The 22,243-nt window shown below is 37.6% G+C and overlaps 1 protein-coding gene across 1 annotated transcript; it reads left to right on the forward strand.

The window, feature by feature from the left end:
* Nucleotides 1-3,635: 3,635 nt before the first annotated feature.
* LOC111904534 (probable leucine-rich repeat receptor-like protein kinase At1g68400) lies at nt 3,636-7,649 on the forward strand. The gene is made up of 2 exons (XM_023900284.3): nt 3,636-5,112; nt 6,838-7,649. Exons 1-2 carry the CDS (start codon nt 3,717-3,719, stop codon nt 7,497-7,499), a joined length of 2,058 nt encoding a protein of 685 aa, XP_023756052.1. The 5' UTR covers nt 3,636-3,716; the 3' UTR covers nt 7,500-7,649.
* The last annotated feature ends 14,594 nt before the right edge of the window (nt 7,650-22,243 follow it).

Consider the following 22,243-nt stretch of genomic DNA (forward strand, 5'->3'; position numbering starts at 1 on the left):
TGAAATCTTGGAAAAATGTTTACATCATCTTATGTGTGCATATTCATATCAGGATGGGTGTGACTTTGAGATTCCTGGGGTACCCAAATGGATATTTGTTATTATTGTTGTTGTGAGTATATTTCTAGATAATCCTCACATACACGAGTAGAGGCTCACTACCTCTCGTGTGTCCTAGGTTGGATGGCTCCTAGTGCCTTGATTGTGGATGTAAGGGAAATTTTGATAATTTCGTTTGTCATATGTTCTTCACATCCGGTATTTGTGAGTTGGACTTTGAGATTGACACGAGGTTTAGAAAAGATGCATGCATAACAGTACATTTAGCATGAAAATCTTATATGTAGCACCTGGTTCTTGGTATGTATTCTATTATTAAATCTTCATTTATTTTTGCATTTTGGCCTTGGACTCAGCGAGTCGAAGGACTGACTCGCCGAGTAGAAGTGGGATGAGGCGCGGGGATTAAGTTGCGGACTCGGCGAGTCGCCGCTGTTTGGGCAAAAACCCTAATCTAGGGGTTTGCACCCTATTTAAATGACCTTATGCAGTCTCTTTTCCCCTTTATGCTCCCAAACACTCCTCATAGCAAACCCTAGCCGTTTTTGTGAGGGTTTAAGGCTTTTTGAGTGATTCTTGTGAGTTTTTGATCTCAAGGAAGAAGGAAAAGCATAGAAGGATCAAGAGGGGACTGAAGGATTCGAGTTTGGTTCATTATTTGCAGTCTTTGGAAGGTATAAAGTCTAAACCTTGCTCATTCTTTTGTTAGATCCCTCTTTGGGGTGATTTAGGGCTTCTATAAGCCATTTTTGGTGGCCAGCCATGTTTGCAAACATGGTTGGGGGTTTGGGCTTCTGTATCATGTCATTTTATGAGCCACAAGTCAGATCTAGGTTGCTTTTTGCACTAAGGAAGGCCCCATGCAACAAAAGAACCATTTTAGAGCCTTTTAAGCTCTAATTCCCATGCATGCACGTAAAGTTTGTAACTTTACGTTCTAGATCAAGTTTGGGGGCCTGGATCTATCATTTGGTTAAGTGGTGTACATCAGAAATTGAAGTTCTTAGTAAGGAATGTGATAGACTCGGCGAGTCCATTCCTGGACTCGGCGAGTCCAAGGGTTTTGGTCCCATATCGGTGAGGGTCATAAGGACCAGTTGAGTGTGAAAGGGTTTTAGGAGTCCTGGGGAGTGACCCAACGTTCTGGACTAAGCAAAGTGGTATGGGAATTCATGGTACTCGGTGAGTGCATGAACGGAATCAGCGAGTTCAAGACAATCTTCATGGAACTCGGCGAGTCGAGGACAGAACGTGTTCATAGGATGAAGAGTAACTTGACGAGTTGTTCCTACAACTCGGCGAGTCAAGTCAGGACATGAGTATCAGTTAATGATGAACTCGACGAGTTGTTCATACAACTCGGCGAGTCGGATGTGGATTTAGTCGGTGTTCATTTAGAAGGAAAACTCGTTGAGTCATCGCCTAACTCGACGAGTAGAGATGGGTATGAGGTATGATGGAAGGATAGGGACTCGGCGAGTTGACGAGTCAACTCGGCGAGTCAGGTCAATCGGAAGTTGACTTTGACTTTGACTTTGATTTGGTCAAGGGGTAAAATGGTCATTTTACCCTAAGGGTAGATGTTAGTCTCTGACTAAGTGATTTGTGGGAATTTTAGCTGGTGGATTTCCGGAGCAGCAGTGGCAGCAGTCAGAGGATTCCCGCACAGTTCAGCAGATACGATGTGAGTTACCTTCCAGTAGGGGTGGGTCTAAGGCCACAATGCCGACCCACCATTGAGGAGTACTTAGAAGATAATTGTCTTTGTGATAATTTATCTTGGTCTAGTTTGCGTTTGGTTATGAGTTATATTTGTATGATATGTTACATGATAGGGATAATTTCCCTGATAGTGGTCCTTAGGACCAAGGGGTAGGTCAGTACCCGGATATGTCTGAATGTGTGATTATATCTTGCTATTGTATGCTAGTAGTAGGGGTGGAATAGTTCCCAGTTACCGGTTGAAAGATATCGATGACGATTACCGGTTGAAAGATACCGATGATGATTACCGGTTGAAAGATACCGATGGTATTGTATGGTATGTGGTATGATGGGGGAACTCACTAAGCTTTGTGTTTACGGTTTCAGCTTTTGGTTTCAGGTACCTTTTCATCCAAGGGAAAGGAGCCGACGGCGTAGCATGGCATCACACACACTCACATATGAATTCCGCACGGTGTTTTTCTGGGATTGTACTATGATATGACATTTATCCATGGTTGTGGGTTTCAAACATGATACTTGGTTCTGAGATGACGTGTTTATACAATATTTCTTAATGAATGTTTTATGAATTAATTAATCAAAAATGAAATTTTTGGCCTTGAATTTTGGGATGTTACATTATCCATCTTTTGTTATTGTTGGAATATAATATTTCCGCCATTTTTCAACTAAAATGTTAATTATAAATCTTTGGGATGATTAATTCAAGTATTGGGATTGCTATTCCTTACTCAAAATGAGTTGATCTTATGGTAACTCATTAGACATTTCATTGTCTAACTTATTTTGGATGTATGTTCAGATTGAGAGGCTTGGTGCTTAGAAGATATCATGGATTTTAGAAGACCCCGACTTGTGGGAAACTTGAACCTTTGTTATGATACCTAATGAACAACATCATTTCTTAAAACTTTTATTTAACTTTTGGGGACCGTTGAACTTTTCCGCTTTGATTTGAAACTTTTGAATTTAAAAGATTTTACATTTTGTTTGAAAATGATTTTACAACTAGGCCCTAGTGAGGGGTGTTACATTCAAAAATAAACATACATATATGTTTAGAACTGAACATACTATAAGCATATATATATATATATATATATATATATATATATATATATATATATATATATATTTCGAACATAAATATATGATCACAACAAAAAAATATATTTATAAACATCCTAAAATATAAGCTGATGTCAATGAAAAGCTTATCGAACGTTCAAAAACAAAATCCAAATCGATTAAAAACATTACATTACATAATGAAAATTTCATCTAATAGTCAATAATCTCAGGTTCGATGTTGTTGAAGGAGAAGTATTGAAATCGATGCTAATATCTTGAAATCGTTATATTCTTCAAATAAATGTTGATGACACACTCTAAATCCTACTTTTAAGCTATTTTTTTTGTCTATCACGAGACTTGAATCCTCATTTCATAGAAGATGCACATATTTTCAAACATATTTATATGGTTTGGCAAAATTCCCTGTAGTAGTTATAAAAAATAATCTTATTGCGATGAATTTGACTTTTAATCCTAAACCTAACCCTAGATTTTAATTTCGAAAAGAATATACAAGATTTTGAAAAATGCTTACAAATTAAGAGCAACTTCTCTAAATAATTTTACAAAGTTCATTTCATAAAAAATCGGTTTGATTATTTTACTGATTAATCTTTTATAAATATAATTTTCAGATTTTATTCATTTCAGGAATATTTTTTAAGTCTTGACCATTAAGTGTTATTTTTCAGGTAAAGTGAGGTTCTGTTTTGAGAGTTGAAAGAAGTTCGAGGGCTACAAGTGTATATTTGATTCACATGGATTATCACCATTAACGTTCACGTTTTTCTTCTCACTGCACTGCACTCCACCACAGTAGTCAGTACACACTCGGCTCTCTCTCACACACAACAATGGCGGCACCACCATCGCCACCACCAACGCCACAGCTACATCTCACACATTTTCTCTTATTCCTACTCCTCCTCTTCCACCTTTCTCCCCTCCAGGCTACACCACCGGCGAGCGACCACCCAGACCTTGCCCCATTGATGTCATTCAAAGCTTCCTCCGACGTATCAAACAAACTCACCTCCTGGAACTACTCTTCCGATCCATGTAACATCTCCTCCGCCTTCTACGGCGTCTCTTGCCTCCACAACCGGGTTACTCGACTCGTCCTCGAAGACCTCGACCTACAAGGCCGTTTCGACTCACTCGCTTCCCTGACTCAGCTCCGGATTCTCTCTCTCAAACGTAACCGCCTCACCGGCCCCATTCCAGATCTCTCTAATCTCACTGACCTCAAGCTACTATTTCTATCCTACAACCAAATCTCCGGCGAATTTCCGCCGTCGCTACCTTCATTATTCGGTCTATACCGGCTTGATCTATCGTATAACAACTTTTCCGGCGAGATTCCGGCGACAATCAACCGTATGAAACACTTACTAACTTTACGCCTCGAGGAGAACCAGTTTTCCGGTTCCATTGGGGTGTTAAGCCTACAAACTCTACAAGACTTCAATATCTCTGGGAACCAAATTTCTGGTGAGATACCCACCGCACTCTCCGGGTTTCCCGAATCCGCATTCACAAACAACCGGGTTTTGTGCGGGCTTCCACTCTCCAACTGCACAGAACCCAAAATTCCCGGTATAGCCTCGCCGGTGGGTAAACCAGCTAACACTGTTGTGTCGTCTTCACCGAGCTCCATGCCCTCCACGGCGTCGTTACCTAACGATCATAAAAAATCAGGAAGCAACCACCATAGTAGTGGCAAGATAAGTACTTTAGCGATTGTAGCGATTATAGTCGGAGATGTTTTGGTTTTGGCGGTAGTGTCGTTAATTCTCTACTGTTATTTCTGGCGTAACTTCACCGGAAAATCAGGTACGACGAAGTCAACGTCTTCGCAGATTCTTGAAGGTGAAAAGATAGTATACTCATCAAGTCCGTACCCGAACCCGACTGCGCAGTCGGGTTTTGAGAGGGGTAGAATGGTCTTTTTTGAAGGTGCAAGGAAGTTTGAGCTGGAGGATTTATTGAGAGCGTCGGCGGAGATGTTGGGTAAAGGTGGGTTTGGGACTGCGTATAAGGCGGTGTTGGATGATGGGAATGTGGTGGCGGTGAAGCGGCTGAAGGAGGCGGCGATTGGTGGTAAACGTGATTTTGAACAGCAGATGGAGGTTCTTGGGAGGTTACGACACCCTAACGTCGTTAGTTTGAAGGCTTATTATTTTGCGAGAGATGAGAAATTGTTAGTCTACGATTACATGTCTAACGGCAACTTGTTCTGGCTTCTTCACGGTATGTTATTCTTGCCGTTAAATCTTAAGAAATTTCAATTTGCATTTGTAATTGTCATTAAATGATTCACAAGTAGTATAATTGAATTGTAACTAGATCTTAATCTTGAAATTTAATGGCTTTAGATTATTAGAAAAATCAAAATCAAAACTTGTTAAAAGGATATATTTTTTTAATAAAAGAATTATAAAAATGATTTTTGGCAAAACCAAATTAAGACTTGTGAATATAAAAATGAAATTTTGAAGTTTATCTCAAAAGATTTCTAGAAAAAACAAAATTAAAACTCGTTAATAGAATATTTATGGCATAAGGATGAAACGGTCAAAAAGTGAAAAGTAGAAAAGTATTATATTAAAGTTTGTGAAAGAAACAAAAAGAAAAAGGAAGCATAGTTTAGGGAGCCCAATCATAACAATCTTCCTTAATATATTTACAACTCCCGCTCCTTTCACTCTTTTTTGTCTAACTCATTTTTGGCTTAATTTTACCTTTAATCATATCACATATAATATAAAAAGGTTGATGATTGATTAGTTTATGCAACAGAACAATACATTTTTAACCACAATATACAACGAAATGATTTTATTTATTAGTTCATGTACTCTATTTCACTCCTTTTTGTCTACTCATTTTTTGTCCTAATTTTACCTTTAATCATATCACATATAGTATAAAAAGGTTGATGATTAGTTTATGCAACAAAACAATACATTTTTAACCAAAATATACGACGAAATGATTTTATTTATTATTTATGTACTCTTTTTCAACTGGTAGTAAATTTACTAATTTATGATTAAAAATTTATGTTATTACATAAATTAATTAAAATATAAATAGGCTTATTTTGTTTTTATTAAAAGGGCAAATATATATAAAAACCTTTAAGTTTGATAGAAATGTTTGGTTTGATCTTTTGTGTATTTTTGCTTCATTAAAGCTGGCGGTTTGCAAATTTTTTACAAATTTCTAACAAATTTAAGGACTTTAATAAATCAGGAAAAAAAGGTAAAACTGCATATTTTTGTTAAAGCTAGGGGCTTTTAATGAATTAAAAATATGTAAAAGGTTAAAATTAAAAAAATTGCAAACTTTCAACTTTAATAACGAGAAAAATGCAAAAATTATAAACTAGACCATCTTTGTGAAACTTAAGGGTTTTTGGCATTAGGACTTCATTAAAACATATAAAAAAAGTATCATATCAATATATTATTGTTGATGCAACAAGTGACCAAATAGCTATAACGACTTTTTATTGCCAAAACTGGTATCATGAGGGACTGTTTATGTCACATGGTTATATTAAAAGGAAAAGTTTTGTAACAACTTGATAAAAAGATAAATAAAAAGGATTTGACACTTCCAACAGGAGAGTAGGTTGCCCCCACCTTCTCTTGATCTGGGGAACTGCGATATCTCTTGTATTTATCTCTTTCTTACCTGTTAACCCCCACATCTTTCTGTCTTTTTCCTTTCACACCCCCACTTTTCCCTTTTTCTGTTTGTTCATTTTCCCTTTATGTTCAATCAAGATCCTCTTCAAGATTCTTCCGTTATAGCATCAACCACTCGTACCCTATCCTTTCAACTCCACCACTCCAACTTGTACCCCATGCATTGGAAGTTGTACCTTAAGCATAAAAACTTGTATACTCATGGAAAAAGACATAACATGACTGAAATTCTCATGCGTCTTTTGTTTTTGTAACAAAATAGGTAACAGAGGTCCAGGTAGAACACCATTAGACTGGACCACAAGGCTAAAAGTAGCAGCAGGAGCAGCTAAAGGACTCGTCTTTATTCATAACTCATGCAGATCTCTTAAACTCACCCATGGAAACATCAAATCGACAAACATCTTACTAGACAAATCCGGCAACGCCTGCGTCTCCGATTTCGGCCTCGCCGCCTTCGCTCCGCCGACCACCGCCCCGAAATCCGGCTACCGAGCACCGGAGCTTTCGTCAATGGATGCCCGGAAAACCACTCAGAAATCCGATGTGTACTCTTTCGGGGTGTTGTTGTTGGAGCTTTTGACGGGGAAATGTCCGGCGGTGGTTGAGCATGGTGGGACTGGGTACGGTGGGGCGGTGGATTTGCCACGGTGGGTGCAGTCGGTGGTCCGGGAGGAGTGGACGGCGGAGGTGTTTGATTTGGAGTTGATGAGGTACAAGGATATTGAAGAGGAAATGGTAGGGTTGTTGCAGGTGGCTATGTCGTGTACTGCAGCTGCACCTGATCAGCGCCCTACGATGGGTTATGTATTGAAAATGATAGAGGAGATACGGGGAGTTGAGGTGTCACCGAGTCATGAGTTGCTTGACTCGGTTTCTGACTCGCCTTCTGTATCGGATGACACGTGCCGAGCAAGTGAGTAGTTGCAACACGTTGGGGATTTTAAATTTTATGTTTTTATAGATTTATTTTGGAGTGTTGTAATGTAAAGTAGGGTGGTTTTATTTTTGTGTTAATTAAATTGTTGTTTGACAAAATTCTTTAAAAAAATTTGTGTCAGTTAAATTTTTTAATTCTTGGGTGTTTTGTCTTGTTGTGTTTTATTTTTATGGTTGACATTTATTATTTATGAGTTTATGGCTCGTCTTTATCAGGCATTGCTTTGATTCTAGGAACGAGCCCCTACGCTGCTTTGGGCACACAAATTGATTCTAGCAACGAGCCCCTACCCTCGTTCGGGCAAACAAACACTAGGCCGTTCCTGTTTGGATAAAACTAATTATTCAATTTGATAATTTGGATGAAACTATTTTGTTCGGATATTCTGATTTTGGATTGGATTTTATCAAAACCGAATTACTATTATTTTAGATTTTGGACTGGTTTAGTTTATAAAATAAGAACGGAATAACAATTTACTATTTATTTATTTTTAATATATTTATAATTATTTGTTAATTTTATAAAATATTTTTTTCAAAAAGTTCAAAAAGTTTCACTCAATAAAAAAATATAATATGTATTTTAACTCAAAACTGTTTTATCTATTAAATTTTAAATTATAATTTACTTTCTTAATAGTTGTTTACAAACACCTAATTAATAAAACCGATTTGTTTGTTATTTTTTGTCTCTAATGTCATCTAAGACAAACTATGTTTAATTCTTTAATTTTTTTTAAAAAAAGTGTAAATCAATAGAACCGTTTTGTTTATTAGTTTTTTTCTACGGTGTCATCTAACACAAACTATGTTTCATACGTAACAATTAAAAAAAAACACAAATTAACTATATGTATAAATATCAGTTACGTCAGGGTTTTGTCGAAATTTGTTAAAAGAGAATGACTTGTAAGGGTAATATAAGACTTCGTTGAAGTTTGTTAAAAGATAATGACTTATAAGTATAACATAGTTTTGTTTTTTGTATTCGTTTGGTTATTTATGTTTTTTTTGTACACATATGATCATTAAATATGTTTAGATTGTTCACAAAATACCATTATGACCACTGATGTATGTTTTTTGGCCAACAATGTTTTGCTTTTGTACACATTTAGTCACTTATTGTGTGTATGTTCATCATGTGTTTGATTTTTCCAGAAGTTCAAGAACCGACTGCATGTGCTGATCTAAAAAAATCCAAGTTATCAAGTCCATATAGAGAAAAAGAATTGGTTATCTTGAGAGGTAATGAATCCGTGTAGCTTCAAGAATGAGTCATGGTTTACGATTATGCATTTTATAAAGATTTGGGATATCCCGATTATGAGTTATGACCTATGTGATGCACGACCAATTCTTAGAGCGTCATCTGATGTAACATCCATAAAATTCATGAAAATTTAAAACTTTTTCAAGCATCCAAAAACCATTATTTATTACAAAATGTTTTCAAAATAGTTTCATATCAGAGTATCCAGAAATCAAAATCATAAAATACGAGGAGGTGCACGATCAAGCATTGCCTTTCCGCGATCATCCAAAGTACTTGAAACAAAATCCAAAACTGTAAGCCTAAAGTTTAATGAGTTCCCCCAAAATACCCACACAACAAATAACATACATATAATAACAACATACTATGGGCCCAATCAACCATTGGGTTGGAATACCCCAGTCCCTCAACCATCGGGTTGGAATGTCAACATACTATGAGTCCAATCATCATCGGGATGGTATACCCTCCGCCCACAATCATCGGGTTGGATTTCCCACATACTATGTGTCCAATCATCCTCGGGATGAAATACTCTTGGCCCACAACCATCGGTTTGGAATGCCCCGGTCTATTGGCTCTTGCACAAAGCAGATAAGCCTCAACCTCCAATCAATCATGTGTACATATATCAGATAATCACATAACAGTCTACAGACAGTCAAACCGATCTACATATATCTAAGCATAACAACATCCTATCTGTCAGGATACCGATCTAACTGATCATAACCACATAGAAACATCCTATCTACCAAGATACCGGTCTACAAGTCACACTAATAATAAACCAGGATAACAATCCAAAGGGCCGACCTTGGTGCCTTCGACCCTTGAGTATAGTGAGGAAAATTCACCTCACAAGTAACACTGGATGATAATGTCAAACTCCTAAACACAACTCTAAAATTAACCACCTATAATCATCATAGGACCAATTCTATCAAGACCCAATTACCAAAGTACCCTCAGAAGTCAAACTTGGTCAACCCTTGGTTAAAGTCAAAGTCAAAGGTCAAGGTCAACAGTCCCCGTTGACATAACTCGTCGAGTGCAGGTTATAGACTTGTCAAGTTCCTTCAGAACTCATAAAATCACGAAAACTCGAGTCAACTCGCCGAGTTATCAAAGAGCTCGTCGAGTACATACAATGTCTAGAATATAGGGAAAACCCTAACCAACTCGTCGAGTTATCTCACTAACTCGCCGAGTTCACGCAAAATCCAGAAAACGGGAAACCCTCATCCAACTCGTCGAGTTCCCTCAGTCCTTTTCTCATTCAGACGCTTTTAAGTGAAACCAAGGCTCCAAATTGGAGACTTAGCCTATTAGGGTGTAGTTACCACGTAAAGTTGCCAACTTTACGTGCATGTAGGGCTTCAAGAAGCTAAAACACCCAAAACTAGTCTTAGGAAGATGTTTAGGGCATGGAGAAGGGCCAAAGCTTGATAAAGTCGAGAGCTTTATGTCCTTGAGGGCCTAAAGGAGTCTAGATCTGAACTCCTCACTTTAAAGCGTGCTCAATACCAGAAATGCCTCAAGAATAAGCTAGAAATGACCCTAAACTCTTGAATGAAGAGACCTAACAAGAGAATGATCAAGGTAATGACTTTTTACCTTCAAATGAATGCCAAAACGAAATAGATGCTGGATCTACAAGCTCTTTCTCGTTCCAAGCTTCTCAATCTTCAAGCCTCTTCAAGAAATGCACCTAACACACACTTTTAGCCTCTCTCTCTCTCTCTCTCACACACACACACACACACTCAAAATAGGAGGTTAGCTCGATTAGGGTTTGTTTCTGGACGTGAAAGGTGGTAAGGAGGCTGGAAGGAGGACTTAAGGTCCTTTAAATTAGGTGCAAACCCTAAAAATTAGGGTTTTTATGTCCAACTTCAACTCGTCGAGTAGGTTCTAGAATCCACTCGGCTTTATCAGTTTTTACACGACGAGTTTAGGCAGCCAACTCGTCGAGTAGGTCTATAATTATGAATATAAAGCTTTACAATTTATACCTGGGAGTCGGGATGTGTGAGTACCCCTATTCGTAGGGGTAAAACAAGAAGACTACAAATTGAATTAGGTTTAAGATTAACTTTTTAATTATGGTTTGTTTTTTTTATTGTTCATATGTTATCTAAGAGTTAATACAACTTTCGGTTTTGATAGATTCTAGAGCTGAGAGCAAGCTTGCACTTATTAATAACTTAAACAATTTTTTACCATAAGACGAAGAAGTTATGACATAAGATGGTCGAATTGGTGCTTGTGCGAAGGAAACATACGACGGAGCGGAGCCTCTTCCATGAGACAGAAAGTGACATGTAGAGTCGCTATCCACATCTGTTTGTTGATGGATGATTCGCTAAACATAAGTTATAAAATATATATATTTATGTTGGTCAACAATTGTAATCTTTTATAAATAAATAAAAGAGAATTATTTGAGTATATGTAATTTGTGGGTATATAACGTTAATGAAATGCACTTTAAGAATAAAAGACTAATTAGTAGGAATAATGCAAAATGAAAGTCGAAGTTACCATAAAAGTGAACTCATGCATATAGAGAACCCCCAATCTGACTTCGTATGAGGAAGTTATGATTTTTCGGAGATTCACCATAGTAGTGTGCGACATAGAAGTCGAAATCAAAAATCGGTTGAGTGTTGGCCAAGACAATGTAAACAAGAGTCGTAGATCTTGTGAGTACAATTTTGTCGATATAAAGACAGTCGAGAACGAAAATCATACAAAAGAATTATGATTTTTACACGGGTTTTAACACTCTAAGTCCTCTAAAAATATAAATTAAAAAAATTGAGAATTACCTTACGGAGTCTAAATAAAAGTTGTAGTACTTGTCGATAGCTACGCGTGGATATAAAGAACGTTGAAAATGGAGATCATATGAGAAAGATGTGATTTTTTCAAAATATCGTACACACGGTGTGCCTGGCTTCTAGAAGGGCGACACATACCACCACCTTTTCGACATGTGGCACGAAACTGGAGGAGAAACGTAGTAAGGAGACACGGCCTACCCCTTGTATAGGTACGACATGCCTAAAAGATTGCTATAAATAGCAGTGTTTGCTGCTCATTTGTTCTCACACTCAACTATCTTTCTCTCTCAAAACTTCAATTCCTCTCGAGTCCAGTTTCCCTAGATTTTAGAAGTATTTAGCGGGGTTCTGAATCGTTAGAGAATGTAACAAATAGAAACATCCTGTCAGAGTTTTGTCTACGAACTTTCCGAACTTTTGTCAGGAAACTCTATAAGTTAAGTTGTGCTTATTTTATTTGAAGTGCAGCTTATATTTATATTCATAATCGGTATTATGAATCTATAAATAAGTTTTATCAGTGATTTCATTTAATAATATTGATTGATCTAGTTATGGGAGTGATGTCTATGCTAGATTTAGTGAGGTTTTTAAAGTGAGATTTCCAAACAATATACTCTGTATACCAAACGGACCCTACCTCCGATATGATCTTACCTGGTAATTCCTTATTTGACAGATTTTGATGTAGACATTGAGATTATTGGGTAATCTAGACTATCATTAGTCGCAAGGAATATAAGATCAAGACTTAGTGATGTGTATACCTAGGTCATATCAGAGGAAAATCTAAGGCGTTAGGCGAAGCACTGCCCAAATCACAAGTCCCTAGAGATGTCGCAAGGAATATGAAATATATAATTAAAATAAACAATTATATTACTGTGATTGAAAATCCTATGTACTCATCAGGCCTCCCAACCTGACCTACTCAGTTTCTTTGTGTCATAGGTAACAGTACAAAGGTATAGAGACATTGATGTTTGGATCTGATGAGAGATTCGAGGAGATTTAGGCCATTAGTATAATTAGATGATGTAAGACATGTTAAGAAAAGTTTATGCTTATGTTTCTGTATCGATGATGACATCCCAAGTACTTATATCTTAATGAAAAACATTTCATCGGAAATTCTTTGTTGTTTATATTATCTCACATTAAAATAATGTTGTGGGAACAAATTCCGCAATAAAAGAATACTCTAAATTAAATAAGCATAAAAATTTTTTTTTTCGGGCCATGATAACGTGGATGTCACACTTATGTATCACGAACCTCCATTAACCATCGTCTCTCTCTCTCAACTTCGACGAACACCACACACCACTAAAAAACAACAAGTGCAGATCATCTAAACTCTTCAGAGGAGTGGTAATTCGCTAACCTGTCGCTACCCTCGAGGCAGAGTACATATCCACTACTAAACCCAACATAAACTCTAACATACTTGCTAGGAATGGCCTTAGATCCGACCCATCTCCATCTTCTTAATACATCTCAAACCCATCATCAGTGCTGAATTCCTCCATGCCACTACCCGGTTCTTCCAGTGTGCTTGTTGGTCCACAAAGAACAATAATCAGGTTAATTGGCGACCATTAACCATCATTTCTTCTAGTTCTCCGGAGTAACAATAGGCTAGGACTCAACAATGGGTTGTGCTACCCGTTTCCAACCATGTACATGGGCGTAGCAGGAAACTGACTCTAGTGAAACTCTAAAAAGTACGAACCCATTTAATCTATTCGAGCTATCAATCTCCTCTATGAAACCTCCGTTGCACTCAGGAAAATATAAATATGAATCTTATTGATTGATTTGAACACTAATGAATCGGTTGCATCTATAGAACCATTACAATGATGATGAAGACCCAACCATTAACATCTATTAGTCTACAACACTGATCTGACGAAAAAACACAAACCCCAAATCGATTTTTCTTGGAATACCATAACTTGCCTCAAATTTTCCTCAAGAACACCACAAAGATTGAATCATATTCTTCAAATAATGTATCTTTATAATAAATTAGCCCTAAATACACATAACAAAACCCCCCAAATCGTATAAATCGTGTAGCACCCCATTTTTACATTTCCAATAGAATTCAATATAAAACCTCATAGAAATATATTAATTTATATCCAAATTAATCATCATAAACACGTAGGAAATGTCAATACGATTTCCGTAGATATATAGAACGTCCGAATCCGACTTCTTATGAAGAAGTTATGATTCTTCGAAGTTTCATGATTAAAGTGACACGGCTCAACATATCGTAAAAAGTGAATTTTAGATAGTTTTCTTATTAGCCTAAGCAATCTAAACGAAAGTCATAATAGTCGTAAAACCGAGAGCGTGTATGTAGAGAACGTCCAAATCTGACTTCGTATGAGGAAGTTATGATTTTTCGAAGTTTCAGCTTAGTAGTGTGCGACACAGAGATGAAAACTAAGATCGGTCGATTGTTAGAAAAAACAATCTAAACAATAGTTGAAGATCTGGTAGATACAATTCCATCAGTATAAAGATAGACGACAAAAAGTTGAGAACGGATTTCGTATAAAAAAGATATGAATTTTAAACGAAGTTTAGCAGTCTAAACCTTCTAAAATAATAAATAAAAAATAAAGTGAGAATTAGCCGACGGAGTGTACAAGAATGTTGTAGATCTCGTCAGTAGCTACGTGTGGATATAAAGAACATTGAAGGTGGCGTGCAACATTCTAGAAAGCGACACACGGGACACTAGGGGAAGTGACACATGGCACCCCAGGCACTACCCAAGTATGCGACACGCTTGGTATGTAAACGCGGTGCACATCCTCGAAAAATTGCCTATAATTACATTTGAAGCCTCATTTCTACTTTCCACACCATTAAAATTTCTTTATGGTATTTCCACTCCATAATTCTGAAAATTCATAAGTATTTAGGGTGTTTTGGCGAAGCTCTAGGGACCCTGAGTGCTCGACATTAATAACTATTAGGTTGGAGTTCTGTCAGTACAATTTCTGGACTTTTTTCAGGAAAACTCTCTGTAAGTTAGGCTACACTTATTATGCTTAAAGTGTAACTTATATTTATTCATATTCGTTGTTATGAATGGATATATAAGATTTATCAATAATTCCAGGTATAATGTTGAATGATCAACTTACGGGAGAGGTTTATAGAATGGTCATGTTGGCCTGGTTGTTGGATTTTAGAAAGGCTATACGCCGAAATGGTCCTGCCTCCCAACTGTCCGACCTGGCTAGTCCTTATTTGATAGAACTCTCATTATTCATTGGGATTAGTGAAAGATCTAGTTTTCATTACCAGATCATCATAGAGATTAATAGGTTAAAGTATTATATGTCAATACTTGTGTGGTGCATTAACCGCCAGTTGGGTCGCCAGTAGGATCACCTAAATAACTGTCAATCATCGGAGTAATTGTCCAGGCGAGTTATCTCACTATAATATATATTACAATACATGTCCATGTATGTTTCGATACATAACTAATAGGGTAGAGCTGATAGAATAGTCTCTATGTGCTTCAGTGTAAATTGGTAGAGTAGAAAGTAGCTTGTACTACTAGAATTCAAAGTGCAATATCTATGTGCGTAATTGTTGTAATTAAAGGCTTAGTTAAGGGATGATGGTGGAACGGTTAAAGAGGCCGGGAGCCTATAGGCCCGCATGTTAACGAAATGGCATGTAGGTCGTAAATACAGATAGACCCGTGCTAATGAAATGGCATCAAGGTCGTAAGTACACATAGACTCGTCTTAACGAAATGGTGCGTAGGCCGTAAGTACACATATTATTGGCATATAATGAGCCATTTTTTGTATGCATGTATATGTATTGTGGTATATGGTAATTTAGGGAACTCACTAAGCCTAGAGCTTACTAGTTGTTATAAATTTTTTTAGGTACTTCGTGAGAAGAGCAAGATTCGACTGTACACACGTGCATTCGTAACATGTTTCCACTAAATGTAATTATACCATGATATATTTTAATAAATAAAAATAAAAAATTTGTCTTGAAAATCGGGACGTTACAAGTTGGTAACAAAGCCATGGTTTGTAATGTCCCAAAAATCATAGCAAAAGTTTTCATTTTTCGATTTTTATAAGCCATAATTCATACACAACAATATCTCCAAAACATAGTCATAAAAATGAGAGTATCCAAAAGCATCTCTCGACATAAATCCCAGGATGATGTGTATAATCACGCCTTCGCCTTGCCTCGATCATCTGATGTACCTGAAACCATGAAACCAAACTATAAGCCAAAGCTTAGCGAGTTCCTTCAAAATACCCCACACAACAATACATATACAAAGAATGCTTATTGGGCCTACAAAATAAGATTGGACCTTCCCTGGGCCTACATCACAAGACTGGACCTCCTTGAGCCTGTAACATAAAGTTGGACCTCTCCCGAGCCTACACTATAAAGTTGGATAGCTACCAGGTATCTTGACCTACAACACAAAGCAAGACTGCCTCACCGAACCAATCTATGTCGACATACGCAAACAAAAATTAATAACCAACAAGTACATGTAATCATACAGATCTATGAATCTAACAGATCACTACAACATAGCAACATCCTATACACAATGATACATAACATAATCTAGTAGGTCGGCAATGGTGCCTTCAACCCACGAGTATAGTGAGGAAACTCACCTCAAAGTCTAGAAGATAGTTCAACTGATCACTACTCCAAATACCGGCTCTACAAGTCACCAATACAACAAACAAGGACCAATCCTCAATCTACGACTCAAATTACTTTATTTGACCTAAATTCAAACTTGGTCAAAGTTAATGGTCAAAAAGTCAAAAGTCAATATCCACCCAGATTATGCCATGCATAACAGCTTTACACCATGTGTAGAGCTACGCCATGCGTAATTAGATTACACCCCGCATAATGCCCATGATCCGAAAAATTTCTATTAAGCTCTTAATGTAGAAAGCCAAACCCTAAAACTTTCAAATACGGAACTTTATAATGTCTTAATGGATTAACTTTCCAACTTTACCTACTAAGACACTCCCATCAAGCAAGATCAAAATTTTATGCACAAAGTTGACCAAAAATGGTAACACCAGTTCCATGGCTTAAAGAACAAGCACCAAGGCACAACTTTCCAAGTCCAACAAGTCTCAAGAGTGTTCCATATAGCTCAAAAGATGATGGAGTTGCCTCAACTCTCAAACAATACCTCAAAGGACCAAAAAGTGAAAAAAATGATGTAAGAACCGATAATTGAGGTATTAATTTTATTTATTTATTTTATAATTTATCTTTGGGCCTAACGGGATAAAGGGTTTTTGGTTTGGACCTAAGTTGATGGACCAAGAATTGGGCCGCCCATAAGACGTACGCTGAGCGTAGCCTTCGCGTACGCGGGGGGGGGGGGGGGGGGGGCAACGTACTAGGTTTACGCGTAACGTACGTGAGTAGGATCTAAACCCTAATTTTTTACGGTTTAAGGCATATAAATACTTCATTATCGCCACTCCCCTAGCCTCCTTACCATCCTCCACCCTCAGAAAACCCTAATACGCCTTTCCTAGTCCATTGATAAGCGTGTTGACCTCTTGAGCTTGTTTTGAGTAAAGGAAGGCTTGGAAGAAGTGAAGAGAAGTTGAAGGAGAAGAACCAAGGTGCAAGAAGCTGAAGGATCTGGAACTATTTCCTCTTTGGGATCACAAAGGAGGTATAAAGCTTTAAACTTTCCTCCTAGAAGTGTAGATCTAAGATCATGGAGTTTTGGACCTTTTAGGTCCAAAGGATGGACCTTTATCATACCAATCTGTTTTTGAGCTTGGGATTGCCATCCTTAAGGCTCAAATCATTCCTTTAGCAGTAAAGTTCCAATCTTTGAGACTCTTATGAAGCCATGCATGAGATCTAGCCACTCTTATGAAGTTAGTTGCTTTTATTCTATGTTTGGGCTCACTTGGTGGGTTGCAAACCACCAAGTGATCGAATTTAGGGGTTAAGACATCAAAAAGGACTCGGATATGTAGTTATAGCCTGTTAAGTGGAGTAATAAGTGCTTAATGGAGGTATAGCTTAACAGGATGGTACGCTGGGCGTACCAACATGTACGCACAATGTACAAACCATGCAGCGGGTACGCACTGCGTACAGAGGAGTACGCCCCGCATACTTAATAGTATTGGGATTTTACCTTTTTGGGCCTTGGTTTGGCCAACTATTGGACTTATTATCTATTGGGCCTTAATGGGCCATCATGGGTCTGTTTATAGACTATGGACACCATTGGGATGTGTAATGCCTGTGTTTCCGGGCTTGCCATTTTTAGCAATGTAATGGTCTAGGTTAACCTTTGTAACCCGTTTTGAAATAATAAGATTGTATTATTTGAGTATTATGTGTTTTGTGCTTAATTGCTTAATTATGTGGTTTGATTAATTAAGAATAAAAATAAGCGTCAAAATTTAAGTGTAAAATAAACTTAATATCTTTGAATAATGTTGTAGTAGTTGAAACGAGGTTTCCGAATATATATAGAACGCCCAAATCTGACTTCGTATGAGGAAGTTATGATTTATCGAAGTTTCGGCTTAGCGGTATGCAGCCTGTTTTACTCGATTTGAGATCGAGGGGTTTTTAGCCGAAGCAATCTAAAAGAGGATCGAAGGTCTCGTTGTTGGTATCGAAGCGATAAAAAGTTAGGCGAGAACGGACGTCAAACGAAGTAGTTATGAACTTATAACGAAGTTTTTCTGTCGCGGCCTATTAAAAATAAATAATAAAAATAAAGTCAAAATTAGCCGACAAAATCTAAACAAAAGTTGTAGAGCGTAGTCTCACCTTCGTGTGGATATAAAGAACGTCGAAAACGGAGTTCATATGAAGAAGATATGAATTTCCGAAGTTTATTAAATAATTTGTATTTAAATTAAATCTTTAATTCCGGCATTATCCGAAGGGGAGTCAGCAATCTGATCCGAAGTACGCCCCGCGTACTCGTGTACGCCCCGCGTACTCCGAAGGTGTCGACACTCGCATCATGTGGCTTCGGATGCGTAAGCAGTGACGTTTCTCGGACCAGTACGCCCCGCGTACTGGCGTACGCCCTGCGTACTCCGAGGCTCCAGCCTCCTATAAATAGGATGCGAGGGCAGCCGACCCAATTGCCAATTTTCTCTCTTCTCTCTCCCGTTTTGCATCGTTTTGCATGCCAGAAATATCCTGAAGCCCCGGTATTATTCCCGAGCCCCGAGGCAAGTCCCGAGATCCCGAAGATCCCGAGAAGTGCGGTTCCCGAGCCGAATCTCTGCCCGCGAGAAGTTCGATTTTTGAAGAGATCTTCCAGATCTGCTGAGGATTACTACTTCTGCAAGTCGTAGTGCTGTCTGATCATCTTCTCATCAAATGAGTGTGTAGTTTCTTTCTTCTAACACATAAATATTAAGTATTTTCTATAAAATACGTGCTATGTGTATAATATAAAGTTATTTATATGTGTGAGTGTATACTACCTTTCATAAACACGATAATAATACAAGTATGGTTTGAGTGTATTAAGTATATTGTTGTTTATATGTGTGAATGTGTATTCACTTTTTTCTAACTCATAGATATGATTTATTCTATATGAGATATGTGTTATGTGTGTGTGTGTGCCTCATCTGTTATGTGAAATATGTGTTGATTAAAGCATGCTATACAGGTTTTAAACTATGTATACAAATGTATATTTTTATCTACTAATATGTTGGGTAGAACATGGGTAGATAGTTGGTGTGTAATAAACAGATGAGAGGCCTTGTTGTTGTTTGATCTAGTCATCTAGCGGAGTTTAGATGACGACCACATACTTTTCTAGATAGTCTTGTGGAAACATTAGCAGGTTCGCCATCTGTAGGTGTTAATGAACTTGGGTGTTCATTCGCTGTACTCCATCCCCCTCATGGTTGCCTTATTTGACTTATATTGCTGAGGTACCCCCGAAGCATGTGTTGTCGCCCCGATGAAATATTCTTAGACTAGGTCCCTTATGTTAGTTGTCTTAGAGACATAAAGTGAGAATAACGGGAATGGGTAATTGGGTTATTGTTGGTTGGTGAAAATTAAATATGATTATTTATTGTGGGTTGAAAACCCTATATGCTCACCAGGCTCCCAAGCCTGACCCACTCAGTTTTATTTGTATTACAGGAAGTGGTGCAAGGGCATGAGATGGATGAACCATCAGTTGTTTTGTTTACAAGTCTGCATATGTATATATTTGTTGAATGACTTGTAATGATATCGTTTATGCTTATTGGTCTGTATCGGAACATGACACCCCGAGTTTTGATTATAATGAAAATACATTTCTTTTATGAAATGCTTTGGTAAACATTGTTTTATCATGTTTTGTTTTTGGGAACAAATTCCGCAACTCTTTCAAATCAAAAGGATTTACTCTGAAAATATTTTAAAAGCGTAAATGAAAATCGGTCTTTTTTGGCCGAGATTTTGGGGATGTCACAGGATGTGATAGGCCCATTTGAGAAGTTGGGCCCAATTTAGAAAATTGGTCCATTAGAGGGTATTTAGTTGGACCATTAGTGGACTTTGAAATGTTAAAAGGATTTGGGCCTTGGATATGACCCACACCATAGCAGGGGTAGAATAGTCATTTACACATAGAGAATCTCTAGTTTTTGACAAAGTATTTAATTAGTCATGATAGTCGCCGAGTAGTTGGAGCAACAGACAGTGTAACCTCGCACGATTTTCAACATATTTGAGAGGTGAGTTTCCTTCCAGTAGGAACGGGTCTATGACCACAATGTTGGCCCATTTAGATGATAGTAGTTCTGGACTTCGGTCTGATGCCGGGGTGGTCCCGAGAAGTAGTACATATGCTTGATGTCTTCGTGATTCATGCATGTTTATGATATGTGTTATATGTTCCGGACTTCGGTCCGATACCGGGCAAGCCCGATGCAGTATATGTGATTATGTTATATGCTCATGTTTTTGTTATGTGTAGTTTATTCTGAACTTTGGTTTGATGTCAGGCGGGGCCCGATGCAATGGGTGGGGGCCTAGTTATTTTGGACTTCGGTCCAATCCCAGGCGGAGCCCGATGCAGTGGGCGGAACCCAATTTATGCCGGACTGCCGGGCGGGGCTTGATGCAGTGGGAAAGGCCCAATATGTATTATATGTGTTATTGTATGGTATGTTGTAGTTTGGGGGAGCTCACTAAGCTTCGTGCTTATAGTTTTCAATTTTGGTTTCAAGTACTTCTACTAGCAAAGGGAAGGGCTCGGGATGATTGCATGGCATACACCACAACTTTCAGCCTGGGATTGATTGAAACTCTGATATTTTCTCATTTGGTTTTGATACAGTATTTGATATGAGATTTTAAGATACTTGACACTTGGTTTTCTTTTGATTATGGATGATTATAGTTTTTGATAATGTTTTTCAAACGAAAATTTTGGCTTGTATTTTTGGGATGTTTCAAATTAACCAATAACAAGATCTAAGAAATCAATGAGCAATATAGAAGCTTTTTACTCACAATGGTCCATAAATGAAACAACCTTACTGGATCTATACTTGAATCCTTCTTTCTTGCACTTTATAAACACCTTGTTCTTCAAGTCAACCTTCCGATGGAGAAATAAGCTCATAAAAGATGTTAAGGCTCAAAACAAGTAAGAGGGGGCTAGGGTTTCTTAAGGAGTGACCTAGGGTGATGGAGGCTGGTCATGGGAGGGTTTCCCAGTAGTTAGAGCCCTTAAATGTGGCTAAAAACCAAAGAATTAGGGGTTTGATCTGCCGCAAGTACGCCCTGCGCAGCATAACCAACGCATGATGTAGGTTATTAACCCGTGTCTATAATTCATCATCTATGCCCTGCGTAACTTTCCTACGCCCTATGTAGGGCAAAACCACTAACTTCCAATTCAACTTCAAACAACCATAAAATTTTCGTTTCAACTCTGTTTTCGACGTTCTTTATATGCATAAAAATGTATTAATGAGCCCTACAATCCTATCTAGTTATCTTTGGCTTAACACATGTCAAACTAAAACCATAATCCATGCAAAAATCTTGATATATAACTTTTCCCATATTACCCTTTTCTTCGAAACACAATTCGAGGGCTTCAAATACTTAACCAAACATTATCATCATTTGATAGGGTCTAAGCTCTATTCAATTGAAGTCCAATACCTTTACTCGATCCATCTACGATCTGCTATCCTAATAAAAGAAACATCCAAAACTAGGTGTTACATGTTTTGAGTGAACCGGATGAACACTCATGTGATTCCTGACTTAAACTAAGGATTTGAATATCTTAACAAATCTTTTTATAAAAAGATCTTTATTCAAAAGAAATGAATGTGATGCGTACAGTCGGCCAAAGGTCAGAAAGGAAAGTGATTCACAAAATAACCATATTGTTATGATTATTGATATCCGAAATGTTACAAATGCATGCTAGTATGTAGACTAGGGATCTTTTTAAGAATTACCGCTTAGGATTTCTTGATAACTAAGATGCCTTAGAACTTAGAGATTTGCTTGTTATTTGTTGC

The sequence above is a fragment of the Lactuca sativa genome, chromosome 3, assembly GCF_002870075.4.
Source record: "Lactuca sativa cultivar Salinas chromosome 3, Lsat_Salinas_v11, whole genome shotgun sequence".
Taxonomy (NCBI): Eukaryota; Viridiplantae; Streptophyta; class Magnoliopsida; order Asterales; family Asteraceae; genus Lactuca; species Lactuca sativa.

Coding starts and splice junctions, on each gene's coding strand:
- LOC111904534 (XM_023900284.3), top strand. CDS start 3,717: ATGGCGGCACCACCATCGCCACCACCAACGCCACAGCTACATCTCACA. Junction 5,113..6,837: donor CTTGTTCTGGCTTCTTCACG/GTATGTTATTCT, acceptor GTAACAAAATAG/GTAACAGAGGTCCAGGTAGA.